The sequence below is a fragment of the Aethalodelphis obliquidens genome, unplaced genomic scaffold, assembly GCF_003676395.1.
Source record: "Aethalodelphis obliquidens isolate GAN/ISIS:26980383/991018 unplaced genomic scaffold, ASM367639v1 scaffold2, whole genome shotgun sequence".
NCBI lineage: Eukaryota > Metazoa > Chordata > Mammalia > Artiodactyla > Delphinidae > Aethalodelphis > Aethalodelphis obliquidens.
In genome coordinates this window covers 26,433,443-26,448,008 of record NW_020837946.1, presented here as the reverse complement: position 1 = coordinate 26,448,008, position 14,566 = coordinate 26,433,443, and the positions used below count along the sequence as shown (strand labels likewise).

Sequence of the window (14,566 nt, the reverse complement as noted above, 5' to 3'; positions counted from 1 at the left end):
GAGCAAGGACTCAAGTTGGCAATCATACAAACTTCAACTCAAGAGCAAATTGAAGGTATATAAGACTAGGATAGAATGGTATCAAAGTATTTTCTCTACTCTCTGCTCTACCCAGTTGTAAAGACTGCATTAAAAAACAATGCTTAGGGGCTTCCCTGGTGGCGCAGTGGTTGAGAGTCTGCCTGCTGATGCAGGGGACACGGGTTCATGCCCAGGTCTGGGAAGATTCCACATGCCGCGGAGCGGCTGGGCCCGTGAGCCATGGCCCCTGAGCCTGCGCGTCCAGAGCCTGTGCTCCGCAACGGGAGAGGCCACAACAGTGAGAGGCCCGCATACCGCAAAAAAAAAAAAAAAAAAAAAAACAATGCTTAATACCCACAACACCAAATAAAATGTTTAGGTTCTTTAAGTTAAACAAGAATACACCTATTTATTTCCATTTAAAAACTACTTTATTCACTGTCTCAGCAATATATGCAAAGAAAAACAAGTACTAAAATGATGCTAGCAGTTTACAAATCAATGGCTTATTTTTTGATAATAGTCTCAAACCGAACGTCATTTCCTCACTTTCCTACTTTAAATGCTTACTTTATTTCCTTTACTGCCTTTATCATTATTTGAAATTATTTTATTTACTTGCTTCTTACCTTATTTATTACAACTTATTTATTCACTTATTAGCAGGGATCTTGCCAATTTTTTAAATCATATTTCTCAACATATTTTTAACAGCCTGGCTTATAGGTGACACAAAGTGTAAATCTGTTAAATTAATTAAAAAATTACACTGCTCCAAAATAAAAGTCACTGTTTTGATACCTATAAATACACCAATATCTTGAAACTAGAGGATGATGGATTATTCTGTGTTCTCCTAGAAATTAAACTGGGATGGAAATCTGTTGAAAGCCCAGGGGTCAGTGGTTGAGGCAACCAGTGGCATTCTCTAGTGGGGATTTGCTTCGCTGAGTCTAGTGATTCTAAGGCTATAAGGTAGGAAGGCTTCCTGCTTCAACCAGAGCAGCTCTTCACACAACACGATTTCACAAGGACTCGGCATAAGCTTTGGCTTGAAGAAAGTGTTTCATTACTTAAAAACAGAGGTTTAGGATAGGGTGGTAGAAACCACTGTTTGGGGGAATTTGGACTAAGAGATAGCTAAACATATTTTGCATTGTAAATTATATTTATTTTTCCTTTTTAAAGTCAATGTGCTGTAAATATTATTAATCCCATTTTTATCGTATAATAACAAAATTATTTCTGCCTCAATTTTAAAGATCTAAGTGACTATGCTCTTAGAATTTTAAGGATAAATGAAACATTAAGGCTTCTAGAATCAGAAAATCTTTGCCTTTTAGCTATATAAAAAATTAAAAGTTAAACCTTTTAATTGGAAAGGCTTAGGATTCTACCAACCTTTATAATAGAAAACTTTAGGATATTTGGATTCAAAGATTTCTCCTCCCACTGTGTTAATCTTGTATTTGTATTTGATTTCTTTCTCTGTAGAAAGAACATATAAAAACAGGTTTAGTGTTCCCTCCCTTTCCAGGTTGTATTTTATCTTGAGTAGATTTAAAACCAGATTAGTTGTAATAGGATTCCAGGATGTGGGCAGATGTCTACTTGTCACTGACGATCTCTCTTGCAATTAGCTCCTTCATTATTTCATTGGTACCACCATAGATTGGCTGAACTCGGGCATCCACATAAGCTCTGGATAAATAAGAAGACGATTGAATGAATAAACAAAAGATATTAGAAATTATAAATTTTGTCTTACCAGGTAACTATTAATTGCTTTAAAGTGTTCACTTAATGAAATCCAAACAATAAAAGTTCTTTGTAAATTACTTTTTTGTCTGTATGGCATCCACCCTAGATTGGTATAATTATAAAATGCTATTAAGATATTGATCATTTGTATAGTTTTGTTTTAGCCTGCTTGAAGAGATTACAAATTCAAAATAACATTTCTAAGTATGTTTCTTTTGATTTAATTTTGTAAAATTCAGCACATATAATAACATTCCAAAAAGGGCAATTGTAAATTTAGAAATGGATGGAATGTCTTAATATCTTGTTACCTTTAATGTTTCCCCCCCAAAGCTGAAATCTACTGGTTTTATAAAAAGCAAAAGAGAAAAGAAAGTACACATTTTCTAACATCCTTTAGATTCCCATCACTACTGCTGCTATCGGCAGTATAAACTGATGCTTCAGAAAATATTACTTCACAAAGTTAACAAGTAACTTATTTTTTGGAAATGATTAACAGTCACTCCAGTAATGTATGAGGTTGAAATACTGAGTGGCTGAGTATACTGCCATAAAAAAACAAGAAGGAATTCACTTTTGGTAATGATGACAGCAACCATAACACTATATAGTTGGTTTTACTTTTCTCATGTCATTTTATCCTCTCAGCTCTGGAATTAGGGAGGATAAATATTATTATTGTTTTGCAGGTAAAGGAACTGAGATGCTGAAAAGTTAATACATATACTAATTAATGGTTGCTATTTAATGGTCACATAACAGATCATTGGCAGCCTGGAATGAAAAGGTAGGTATCCTGCCACTTTGGCAAGTATCTTTTTTATTACATCTCAACATTTTCATTGGCCCAGAAATGTAAGATTAGTTACTGAGCTTTGGACTTTTCTAGTAGACAAATTCAAAGGCATTTTTTTCAAGCATTAAATTTTTTTAAATTTAATTTGAGACAAATTAAATGTACAAGCTCTCTAGGAACATGACCAATTCTGAACTTTTCCTTGTCCACGTTCACCACGGAACCTTACAAACAGTGAGCGCTCAGTAAATATTTATTGATTTGACTTCTTGTATTACAAAGGAATTTTAGAGTCTCAATAGCTGCTTTCTTATGAAACTTGAAATCTAGAGACATATGTGTTTTCAAATATATTTTTTCTTTTGAACAGATTCCATTGTTGCCCACAAAATCTAGCACTTTCATTTAGAGGACTTACCTGGCATTTCAGCCTACTTCAGCAATCTCAATGCTTTTAGACATTTTTGGATCAGGTTGGGCATATTTTTTTTCACATTAAAGAAGTTCCAATGGAGTAGGTAATGGACAGAGATCAGTAGCCCTTTTATAGGTTACTAATTAAATTCAGTCATCAACTAAAATTAACAGAGAATGGCAGCAGAAGAAATGTTTAACCCCACAGTGATGACGCTATCTCAGGCTGCTCTTCCTAACACTGCAGACAGGTCTTGAAATGGCAAAACTTAAGCCTCACTTGTCATAGGCCCAAGCCTAATGAGTAAGACTGAAGTAAACTCACATGCTTAAGACTGGTTATTTTTAAACAAACAGAAAACAAATAAATAAAACAAAACCAAAAAGCAAAAAGCACCTCTTTGATCTGTGAAACCAAGACTCAGCAACACACACATAGCTTAATCTTAGGATAAAAAAACACAATTAGAATGATTTTTTTTTTCTATCTCATCAAAGTCTGTACACTTCATCCACATACTGCCTAATGTATCTAATTAGCTTTTTTGATATTATCCTACTACTTTCTCTCGTTATCTTATGAAAAGTTCCTTCCCTATGTTTTTGGGGAGAGAAATAGCAGTCTAGTTTAAAAATTTATACAGTCTTCAAACCAACAAGCTGGCCAAGGGCATTATTATTCCTGAAAGGAAATGTCAAGTCTCTCAAACTGAAACTAGGGATTTCAAATAAGCCATCAAGTTACAATTTTTGCTTGCTATTGACCTGATGGAATTGCCTCCGAGAAAACAGAGACCAAGACTTATGCTACGCTCTAATCTTGGACCATGTAGATGGTTGACTCCTCTTCACCTAACATGCCTTTCTTTAGGAACCGAACCAAACTAGACAAGCACTGAGCCATGACATGTCTACATACCCTGCAGCAGTTATAATAGCACAGTTAAGTAGAAAAATATAAACACCCATTATTATTTTACTTTCTTAGCATTTTGAATATTGTCAATAAGGTAGATTAATATTATGAATAAAACATGAAAACACACAGGAAAAATTCCAGAGATGATTTAATTTGTGCTGGCATAACTCAGTGTTTACTTTGATTTCATGACTATACAAAGATAAAAAAAAATAAATCTGCTTTTGATTAAGGCCTGTTTGAAGTAGTTCTGGAAGGATATACCAAAATCCAAGTCCAAGGACTGATAAAGAAAAGGAAATCATTTAGCTACTTCATGCCTACATTCTGAAGGAAGGAAAAACCCTACTTGTTGCTGAGTTTTTATAGAAGGTTATAAATTATATACACCCTGTGATTAAAGCTTTCTGAGCTTCCCAGTGGCTACAGAAAATTAGTAAATTATACCTAACAGAAGCTCTATGCTGGAGCTTCTGGAGCTTCTGTTTTTAATGTAACTTGAATAAATGTTTATTTTCCTCATTAAGGACTATAAGCAAATCAAATGTTTTCAATTATGCTTGCCAAAATGATAAATTTGAAAGTAAGTTTCAATACGAGTTTGATAATTTTTCTCTTTTAGATACTCTGTATTTAGATTAAAATTATAAGAAGTTTTTGGAAGCTCATAGCATTCTCATTCTCAGATTCAAAACTAAATTGGACTTCTCTCTATATAGCAAAAACTTCCCTGAGAAAATTTTATAAACTGAAAATATTTCCAAGTAAGAGGAAAAATATATCTTCTGCTATGAGGAGGAGAAATGCCATGGAGAGATTACTGAGGCAAAAGACTATAGGAAGAGGGAAAGAAGAAATTATGGAGATGGAGGAAGAAATATGGAAGAGGATGCTGCCTACTGACAAACTGGTACTGCTTCGACAGGATAACAAGAATATTCATATATAATACAATAAAAAGGCTATATTTATTTTAAAGTTGAAGGAAGTACAAATTCTACTTAGAAAAAAATAATACTTTTGATTTATTTTTAGAGCAAAATAGACAATAAAAATTTTAAGACATGACAACTCAGATCCTTTTTATATGCAGGTTAATTTTTCTATAATGTCTATTTTTTTTTTTTAGTTTTCAAAAAGTGATAATTTGAAAGAAGACATACAAACGACCAAAAGGTATATGAAAAAATGCTCAATGTCACTAATCACCAGGGAAATGCAAATCAAAACTACAATGAAATATCATCTCACACCTGTCAGGATGACTATTAACAAACAAGCCTAAAGACAAGTGTTGTCGAGGATATGGAGAAACTGCAATACTGGCGCACTGTTAGAGGGAATGCAAAGTGGTGCATCTCAGCTGCTATGAAAAATAGTATGGAAATTCATCAGAAAATGAAATAAAACTACCATATGATCCAGAAATCCCACTTCTAGGTATTTATTTGAAATAATTGAAATCAAGACCTCCAAGTGATGCTAGCGCTCACATGTTCAATGCAATATTACTCACAACAGCCGAGATGTGGAAACAACCTGTATGTCCATGGACAGATGAATGGATAAAGAAACTGTAGTATAACATGTAATGGAATACTATTCAACCTTAAACAGAAGGAAATTCTGCAACATGTTACCACCTAGATGAACCTTGAGGACATTCTTCTAAGTGAAATAAAGCCAGTCACAGAAAGACAAATACTACATGATCCCACCTATATTAGGTATCGAAAATAGTCAAGTTCATAGACTCAGAGAGGAATGGTGGCTGCCAGGGGTTAAGGGAAGGGGGAAATGGGGAGTTACTAACCAATGGGCACAAAGTTTCAGTTAAGCAAGATGAATAAGTCCTAGAGACCTACTGTACAGCACTGCGCCTACAGTTAACAGTACTGTATGGAACACTGAAAATTTTGTGAAGAGGGTAGATCTCATGTTAAGTGCTCTTACTACAGTAAAATGAAATAAAATAAAACAAAATAAAATGATTAATAGTCAATGTAAATTAAAGGAAGAATAGTAACCTATTTTTTATCCATTAGATTCACTTAAAGTTTAAAGGGCAATAACATTCATAGCTTAGGAGGAGGAGTCATCCTTAGACTTTGTTCATTTGAGTACGAGTTGCTTCAAACTGGAGGAAATGATCTGGAAATGCATTAAAATTTAAAATATGCATACTTTTGAACTAGCAGTACTACTTTTGGGACTTTGTCCTGTTGTAATCAAACACACATGTATCTAAGATAAATGTATGAAGGCGTTTATTGCGGCATTGTCACAGTAAAAAACTAGAAAAAACCTGAATAATTAACCATAATCAATTATAATAAAATATTATTCAACAATAAAAAAGGGATATTAATCCCTCTGTATAATGATTCAAATAAAGCTTTAGTATGTTATATATTTATATTTATTTATATTTAGTATATTGTATAATGCAGTACATCTTCACTTTTTAAAAATATGACAAAATCCTAGTGGTGAGCTGATAACATGAAGCTGTTTCTACCTACTTGAACACACTCCATAGTCAGCTGAAAAATACAAAGATTTTGCACCTCCTTTCCCTTTGTACTCAATGGACAAAGGACAGTTAAAGAAATTTTCCTTTCTCTTCACACCACCCAGAAGAGTGTAACACAACAGGCATACTCACTTTGCAATTGGGTACTCCCACATGTATCCCCAGCCTCCATGCAGCTGCACGCAGTCATAAGCTACACTGTTCTGTAAATCAGATGCCCTAGATGACCAAAATAAAAAGCAGAAAAGGAACATTTGAAATGAGTTTTCATGAGATGTTTTACAATCAGGAAACAAATTATTTATGATTGTTTAAATGCTTACATTTATCAAACAATTAAAATTAGGCATATTAGCCAACCAGAGAAGATTGATATAAATTCCACGTGAAATAAATCTCAAGAGAATTTTCATATAACAAACACTTTCTTCATCAATTATACTTCTGGCTGGGTTTTTGTTAAGTCTAGAAACAAAATGTAGAAAGCTTAGACTATTTATTAGGTGTTGGCTACCTTAAGCCTGAAAAGAATATAGTAAAAACTTGAATTTGGTCTAATTTATGCAGATTCTCTATGTGATCTAAGTTAACTGAATAATTATACAGTCATCTATTTTCTTTTGCCTTGTGTAATATGTGTTTTTTTCTTCAAATGTGTCACTTCCTACCTAAAGGTTGCAATTCTGAATTTTAGTAACTGAAAAAAAATTTTTTTCAGAAATAAACTGAAAGTAAAAGTGAAAACCTAAGAGGGCAGACCTCTATTAAAGTACCTACTATCATATAAGAAACTTATTAAAGATTATTTGGGAATTATTATTCCTGAAGTATATGTGTATTAACATGAGGTGCTTGAGAAATACCCTTTTCTGATCTTATCACAACAATTTTAACTATTGTTAAAATCCATGAGATGGCTGGTAGGAACTTTATTCATCTTAACATAAAATACAAGTTAGTTCAAAATCTCTTCAACTTACTTTCAACAGTGGGAAATATAAGGAAAAGGTAAGCATAGACACATTTTCCTATAAAAACTAATTTTTAACTCAAGCCATAAGACAGGTCAGGATGTTCCTGAGAAATACAGTAACAATATGATGATTAACAGACAAGATTCAGGGGGCAATGATATTTGGAATTCTATACATTTTTGTATTTGGCGAGTATTTTAGTAAAATATTTGCTGGGTTAAAACTACTTGCTCCCTCTGCTCCAATATGAAACACCAGTATGTCTATAAACCTGGTGTTTTCAAAAAACAAAAAGGCCAACAGATATCCAAATATCTCTTTTACCAAAAATATCTAAAATATTTTTACTCTTTTTCCCACTAGTCAAAAAACTTGCTCTAAATGTAAATGCAAAATGTCTCCCACAAAAGTGCAAGTTTCTAGTAATTCCACATGACTTTTCAACCTGGCAACTTTATTATTTTGGAATCATTACATAAACCACTATTCTGCATATTTCCCCATTCTACTTCTGACTGAACACAAGTTAATGAATAATGACAGGAATTTTTTCCAGGTTATTTTTGGGCTAATGAGATGTGAGAATGTTTGTTTTTAAAAGAGGAAACAAAACCCATTTCCAGAATTTGATTTAAACTATGTTCTTAAATCCTAAAATACACAAAAGCCTTATAGGGGTCTTTTTTCATTAACACATCTTTAATACCATTGCTAATCATCTTTAATACAAATGAAAGTCATTCTATACTACATTTTTTTTTTCCTTTTGCTTAACAGAGCATGTACAACTTTTGATTGGACAGTCAAATCTTCAGAAATTTTTCTTAGATATGGAAAACATCTTAAATAGAAAAATCCTGCCCAATCTACTCATTTCACAGATATCAAAATGTTGGCCCAGAAATAATTTAATTTAATTGCAGTTATTTAATGAAAGAATTGGGACTCTATCTCAGGACTCTAAGTATTACTGTAATTTTGTGATCTCACTATACTGCCACTCTTCAGATAATTTGAGATTAAACTACTATTTGAATGAACTAATCAGTCATCCTATTTTAGTCTCTTAATATTTTAGTTTCAATGGCAAGTTAAAAACCAACTTGAGTAAGTTTTAGCACATTATGAATTTATATGTTTAATGGGGCCCTTCAGCATTTTTTAAAAAGGTGGTTCTTATTGCTAGTTTTCATTTACTTAGCCTTCTTCCTTTAAGACCCTCAAGGCTGAGTGTCAAGTTGGAAGAATTCCATAACAATCTGTGCAAACACCACATTTTAATTACCATAGCACGCATACCAATATTTCGCCATGGAAGCAGTGGCAGAGTCCAGACGTTTCGTTTCATGCAGCTGGAGACAGCTGTCCACAAAAGCTCTGGTTACACAAATGTGTGTTTTTAATTCTGCTAGCTTATGCTGCACTGTCTTGAGTTTAAAGGAAATGAAAGGAAAAGATGAGCATAGGAGAAGAGCATATTTTGAGTCACTTAGCATATCAAAAATTATACAGTAAAATATCTTTAGAGCAAAACAAAAGTGGAATTACTGTTTTTTTTCCTCCAAAAAGAGGCATATGTTAACTAAACTGCTCAAATTAAAAACCCACTATATTTCATTGCTGAGAAAACTTGTACTAAAAGATAAGATGCAAAAGTAGATAAATAACATTTCATGTTTTAGGTTAAAAAATTTAGACCATCTAGGGAACTTTTCGAAAAACAGCATGACTTTAATGGGTGAACACCATCTTGAGGTACAGTCCTTTAGGTACAGCTGTTGAAAACACCTATTTTTGTCCAGAATCTAAATCCATGAAGAATTTTTCTCTATTAATGAAATTAAGTATACACATTTTCTGCTTTTTTGTCTGGGAGTAAAGTAATAAAATAACAAGCTGGAGGGACAACATCAAAAATATTTATTAGACATTATTATTTTATATTGCAAAGTATTTAATCTAGATCTGTAGAATTCAATGGGAGAATAACAGAATTAGAACACTCATGACATCAAAGTCCAGTACCCCCCAACCTCTTCCACCTTTCCCTGCCCTCCCTCTTATCTCTTTCAATAGCTTGCACAGTCTCTAACTTGAACTGAATGGTCTGGAATTGTCAGCGATAACATATACATATACCTCCTCCTGCTGGCCACAGACAACCAATAGCATTCTTGGAAATCATTCTATCTAGACCATCCTCAATTGTTCTTGATTGCTCTAACTTCAATCAAATTTTCTTGCATTCCTGACTCTTGGCTCTCACACCTTGAACTCTGAGTTTTCATGTGGTCTCTTTGGCACCAACTCTTGAACCACCTTCGGGAAACTGGCTTGAATTTGAAATACTACTGGCTTTCCACTTTGGGTAACCTCCAAAAATACACCCCGTTCTAGTTGATCTCAAGTTCAAGGCTCAGCTATGGTCAGCTGGCTCTATCTTCCTTGTGGAAATTCAGATAGGAACAGAGTTTTGATCATTCTGCTTGGAATTTATGAGTGAGACCTTCACTGTGGCTAATAAAAGGCATGGAAGTTAATGACAGTGGCACTAACTTGGTGGCACAGTGAAACTCAAACTAGAAATTATGAATGCACCCAACGTACACAATGGCAAGTCCAAAGCCATGATTGCATTCTCAAAAGAAGGCTTCCTGGACCAGATATTCAGAGGATGTTGACCTGCCTTTGCTACTTGTTACAGCAATCTCAAACCACAAAACCAAACCCTTAAAAGCATCATTGTAGTGGAGACTGTCTGGGTTCATACCATTTCTGGAAAAGGGTAGAAAAGGAGTATAATAAGACCCAGGACCAGGCAAGACCAGGGTGTTGTCAGCTGGAGAAGGAGCTCTGAGGGACAGACTCCTCATATGTGTATCAACATAACTACTACGCTGATGGAAAACCCAAACTGACTGCCTTTCCCTTGGGCTTACTCCATCCTGTTCTAGAAATAGACAATGTGACTGGCATCTAATGATTCTAAAGCCAAGCAGTGGGGAGGCTGGCACCACACTTTTCCACCTCTTGTATCCTGGCCTCTAATTTAGAACATGCCACGTTTACCAAAACTTTCTTCCTCTCGCATACTTTCTCTTACTTTTTCTACCTCCCTTTCTATCCATTTCTATTTAATGAGGCCAAATCTCTAACCTTTAATCAGCACAGATTTTCCCACCCCCACCCCACACATCCAAGTGTACTCACAGAAGAATCTGAAGATGTAACAGGAAATGAAAAAGCGGGGGAATACCCTTCCATATATTGAACACAGATGACTATATAGTCCATGAAAATCCCTGAAACTGAGGTCTTAGCTTACTCTTGGTGTAGGTCAATGACACTGCCCATGACACTTCGTTTGGAACATAAGGGGGAATCTGACAAGTCTCAAGATACTATTGCACACCGCCTCCCCACCCTGCGATGGCACACTTGAGAAATTACTATTTACAATATGAGAGATTCAAGATCTCTAAGCCCAATTATCTCATAAGAGAGGTGTTTCTATGGAAATGCTAGGAGCTTCTAGAAGCTGAAGTTAAATTTCAGACCAGAATGGGCTCATTTAGAAAATTCTTGCTTCAGTGCATTCAGGTCAACAGGTTTGACAGAATTAATGCCAGCAAGAGTGCATAAGTTACTCTCGGGGGGATAAGAGATAAAATAGTTACATACTCTTGGCATTGAGTTGGGTGTTACCAAACAGATTTAGTCTTTGCTCTTCACTGCAAACACTGCATCATGCTTTCAGAAACTGTTCTCTAATGAATGGTAGGTAATAATTGTACCACACATTATTAGCAGGTGCTTTTGGCGAACGATCAGCATGCTCACAGCAACATTTTTTAACATTCATTAATAGTCACTCATAGATAATACTGCAGCTAGCATTTTATTTATAAAAGTTTCCCTAAAGTTGCAAAGTGGATCAGATGGCATCTCTTTAAGAGGTCTGAATAACACAGTTCTTAGAATCATAGAATTATGGAATTGGAAGACCCCTTGGAGAAGTTATTGAGCCCAGTATTCCATTTAAACATCACCATTAGGTGTACTCTAATATATTACAACTCAAGTATAAACTACAACAACTTAGGTTTGCTACCTGATTTTATAGTTAATTAACCCCACACTCAAGGTCTAAGAACGAAATATTCCCTTTTTGGAGAAATGTAAAGAAGAAATGTTATTTGTTGCCTCTCCTATTTTTTTCCTAATACTTTGTCCCCTTAGAATCAAGAGCACATACCACACAAGAAATAACTAAAGCTTGTGTTAGAAAAGAACACTGAACTTTCACTTCATTGTCCATGGGTGAAAGAGGTGAGAACAGAAAAAGTCTATCTACCTTAGATTTCTGGGTAGTAAAACTAGTGAATGCATTAAGGGTGTAGGTTCCAGAGTTCAAACACTTTTTTAATCTTGTGCATGTTATTTAACCTCTTCATGCCTCAATATCCTTACTGTAAAATAAGGATAAATATAATATTTATTATATGGAGTTGCGAAGAAAAAAAGACAATCCATGTGGCACAGTGCCTGGCATATAGGGAACCTCAATCAATGACAGACATTATCATTATTTAATATCTGAATTTTACTATTGTATTGCCCATTCCATAGAAAATCGTGAGACTTGACAGCAGCTATGGAGAGTATGGGTGAGACAACATGAAAATCCTGTAACTATCGCAGCTTAAGTATGGTAGGTCTCCGTTCTAAAAAGAAAGTAAATTTTAGGGACTTTGCTGGTGGCACAGTGGTTAAGAATCTGCCTCCCAATACAGGGGACACAGGTTTGATCCCCTGTCCGGGAAGACCCCACATGCCGCGGAGCAACTAAGCCCGTGGCCCACAGCTACTGAGCCTGCGATCTAGAGCCCACGCACCACAACTACTGAGCTTGCGCTCTAGAGCCCACCAGCCGCAACTGCTGAAGCCCGCGTGCCTAGAGTCCGTGCTCCGCAGTAAGAGAAGCCACCACCATGAGAAGCCCGCACACCGCAATGAAGAGTAGCCCCCGCTCGCTACAACTAGAGAAAGCCCACGCACAGCAATTACGACCCAATGCAGCCACAAATAAATAAATAAATAGCATCACAATTAAGTTAAAAACTCAAGCTCTACTAAAAAAAATAAAAAAAAAAAAGAAAATAAATTTCGTGAAACGCATCCAAGTGGTCAGAAAGGCTCAAAATTCAAGAATATCAAAGAGAAAGGAAACTGAATCGTTATATGGTCATAAAAATGAGATTTGGCCAAATATAATATATAACATTTAAAGGTCTCCTATTTCAATTTAATACTGGAACCATTGTATATCCAGCTCTGTAACAGGAAGTATAAGCACTTACTGGTTATTCATCTTCTCTGAATACATATCTAGATTGAATATGAAAATATTATTCAAAGATACTTATTTATATAAACAAGAAGATTAGAAGAAATATCTCAGAAATCTCAGAACCACATATTTACTTGGAAAACAATACGGCTCCCGCCAATGCTATAGATACGTGTGGAAGCAGAATGCTACTGCCACCTAGTGAAATTTTAGTAAACTACCTTTGAAAGAAGGCAGCAATAAAACGGCACTTGCTTTGAAAAGGATTAAGAATATTTCTTTTCTTTTTGCTATCAAAATACATATATACACATATATATTATTAAATAAATAAATATTTTGGAAGAAACTTTTTCTCCTGTGTGTAAATATTATACCGATTTTCTAGTTTTTTTTCATGGTTAAATGTCAAATAACATTTAATGTTCTGAGCTATATAGGCAATCTCGGTAATATTATAGTCATTTTTGTTGTGATTTTATATGAAGTTCATAAACGCAGGAAGTGTAGATTACCAAGGGGATGGAAAAATATGTCTGTTTGGTTCACTTTTTATAGTATCCAGAATAGGGCTAAAGGCATGAGTATTTTAATAAACATTTTGAGAAGCAAATGACATTAATTCCACTTCGGATACAGCTGGGAAAGTCAGAGTGATACCAAGTAGTATCACTCTCTTTGTGTTGCTAGGAGGTTATAATGTGTATTTCCAGAGTCATGCCTATCAAATTACATTTGAACACACAACCTTCAGAAGGCAATCAATACATACTTGCTCAGTGAAACAAATCTTGTATATCAACATTTCTCAAAATGAAAAAATTACATGAAAAAGAAATGTAATTTATTTATTGGTAAGAAGATTCATGCATCGATAACAAAGAAACAGAAATATGATTGCTTTATGGTAGCCTAGTGTAATCAGTTGTACTGCATATGATTTATAAGTGTTTGTGTGCATAAGTTTTGATAAATTTAACTTTTCACAATAAATTTCTGTATATTTTATGGTAGTAAATGATAAAATGGACTAGTATCTACACATATTTTATGCATTCGTGCCATACCTCTATTCTTAATTTTTTCGATATTTCTAGGCTATACAGTTCGTCTGCACATTTTAAGTTGCCACAAATCTCCAAAAGTTTTTCCAATGTATTTATTGAAAAAAATCCACATGTAAATGGACCTGTGCAGTTCCAACCTGTGTTGTTTAAGGGTCAACTGTAATAGCTAACTTTAATGAAAGCTCGCTTTGCCAGGCAATATTCTAAGCACTTTATTAGAAGCATATTATCTCACCTAACCTTCATACCAACTCTATGAGGTAGCTACTCATATTACTCACATCTTAACAATAAGAAAGTACTTCTGAGAGAGATAATACAACTTGCATAGACCACAGAGACGTAAGTAGCTGTACTAGGAGTTAAACCACACCTGAACTTAACTTCTATAATGCTGTCCTAAAAAGTTACCAAAGTATTTCATCTTTCCCTTTCCCTTCACAACACCTTTCAGCCAAGACATTCCACTTAGAAACTTTCAATTAGACTTCCAACTCCAGTTTTTTTGATGACTGCATTACTTAAAAGCTGTTCCTTCATTTGAAGGAGAGACTAGAGGGTCTAAAATTTGATTGATATTTTAGTGATTATGGCTACCATATACTGAGTTCTTCTGCAAATAACTTAAACTTCTCGGCAAAACCCAGGAAGTTTAAACACAATCATCCACCTTCTCTGTGCTTGAACCTGGGGAGCAAAACCCTTTTAGTAAAGCTAATACACAAAAA

The 14,566-nt window shown here is 34.6% G+C and overlaps 1 protein-coding gene across 2 annotated transcripts in view; it reads right to left on the bottom strand.

Moving 5' to 3' along the window:
* Window positions 1-433: 433 nt before the first annotated feature.
* ACADL (acyl-CoA dehydrogenase long chain) overlaps window positions 434-14,566 on the bottom strand; it is a 38,976-nt gene continuing 24,843 nt past the window's right edge. For both annotated transcript variants that reach the window (XM_027122447.1, XM_027122437.1), the window contains 3 exons: window positions 8,721-8,848; window positions 6,580-6,666; window positions 434-1,722 (listed from right to left, as the gene is read on the bottom strand). In XM_027122447.1, the coding sequence (XP_026978248.1) occupies window positions 1,629-1,722; window positions 6,580-6,666; window positions 8,721-8,848 (309 nt within the window). In that variant the 3' untranslated portion in view covers window positions 434-1,628. The remainder of the gene's footprint in view (window positions 1,723-6,579; window positions 6,667-8,720; window positions 8,849-14,566) is intronic.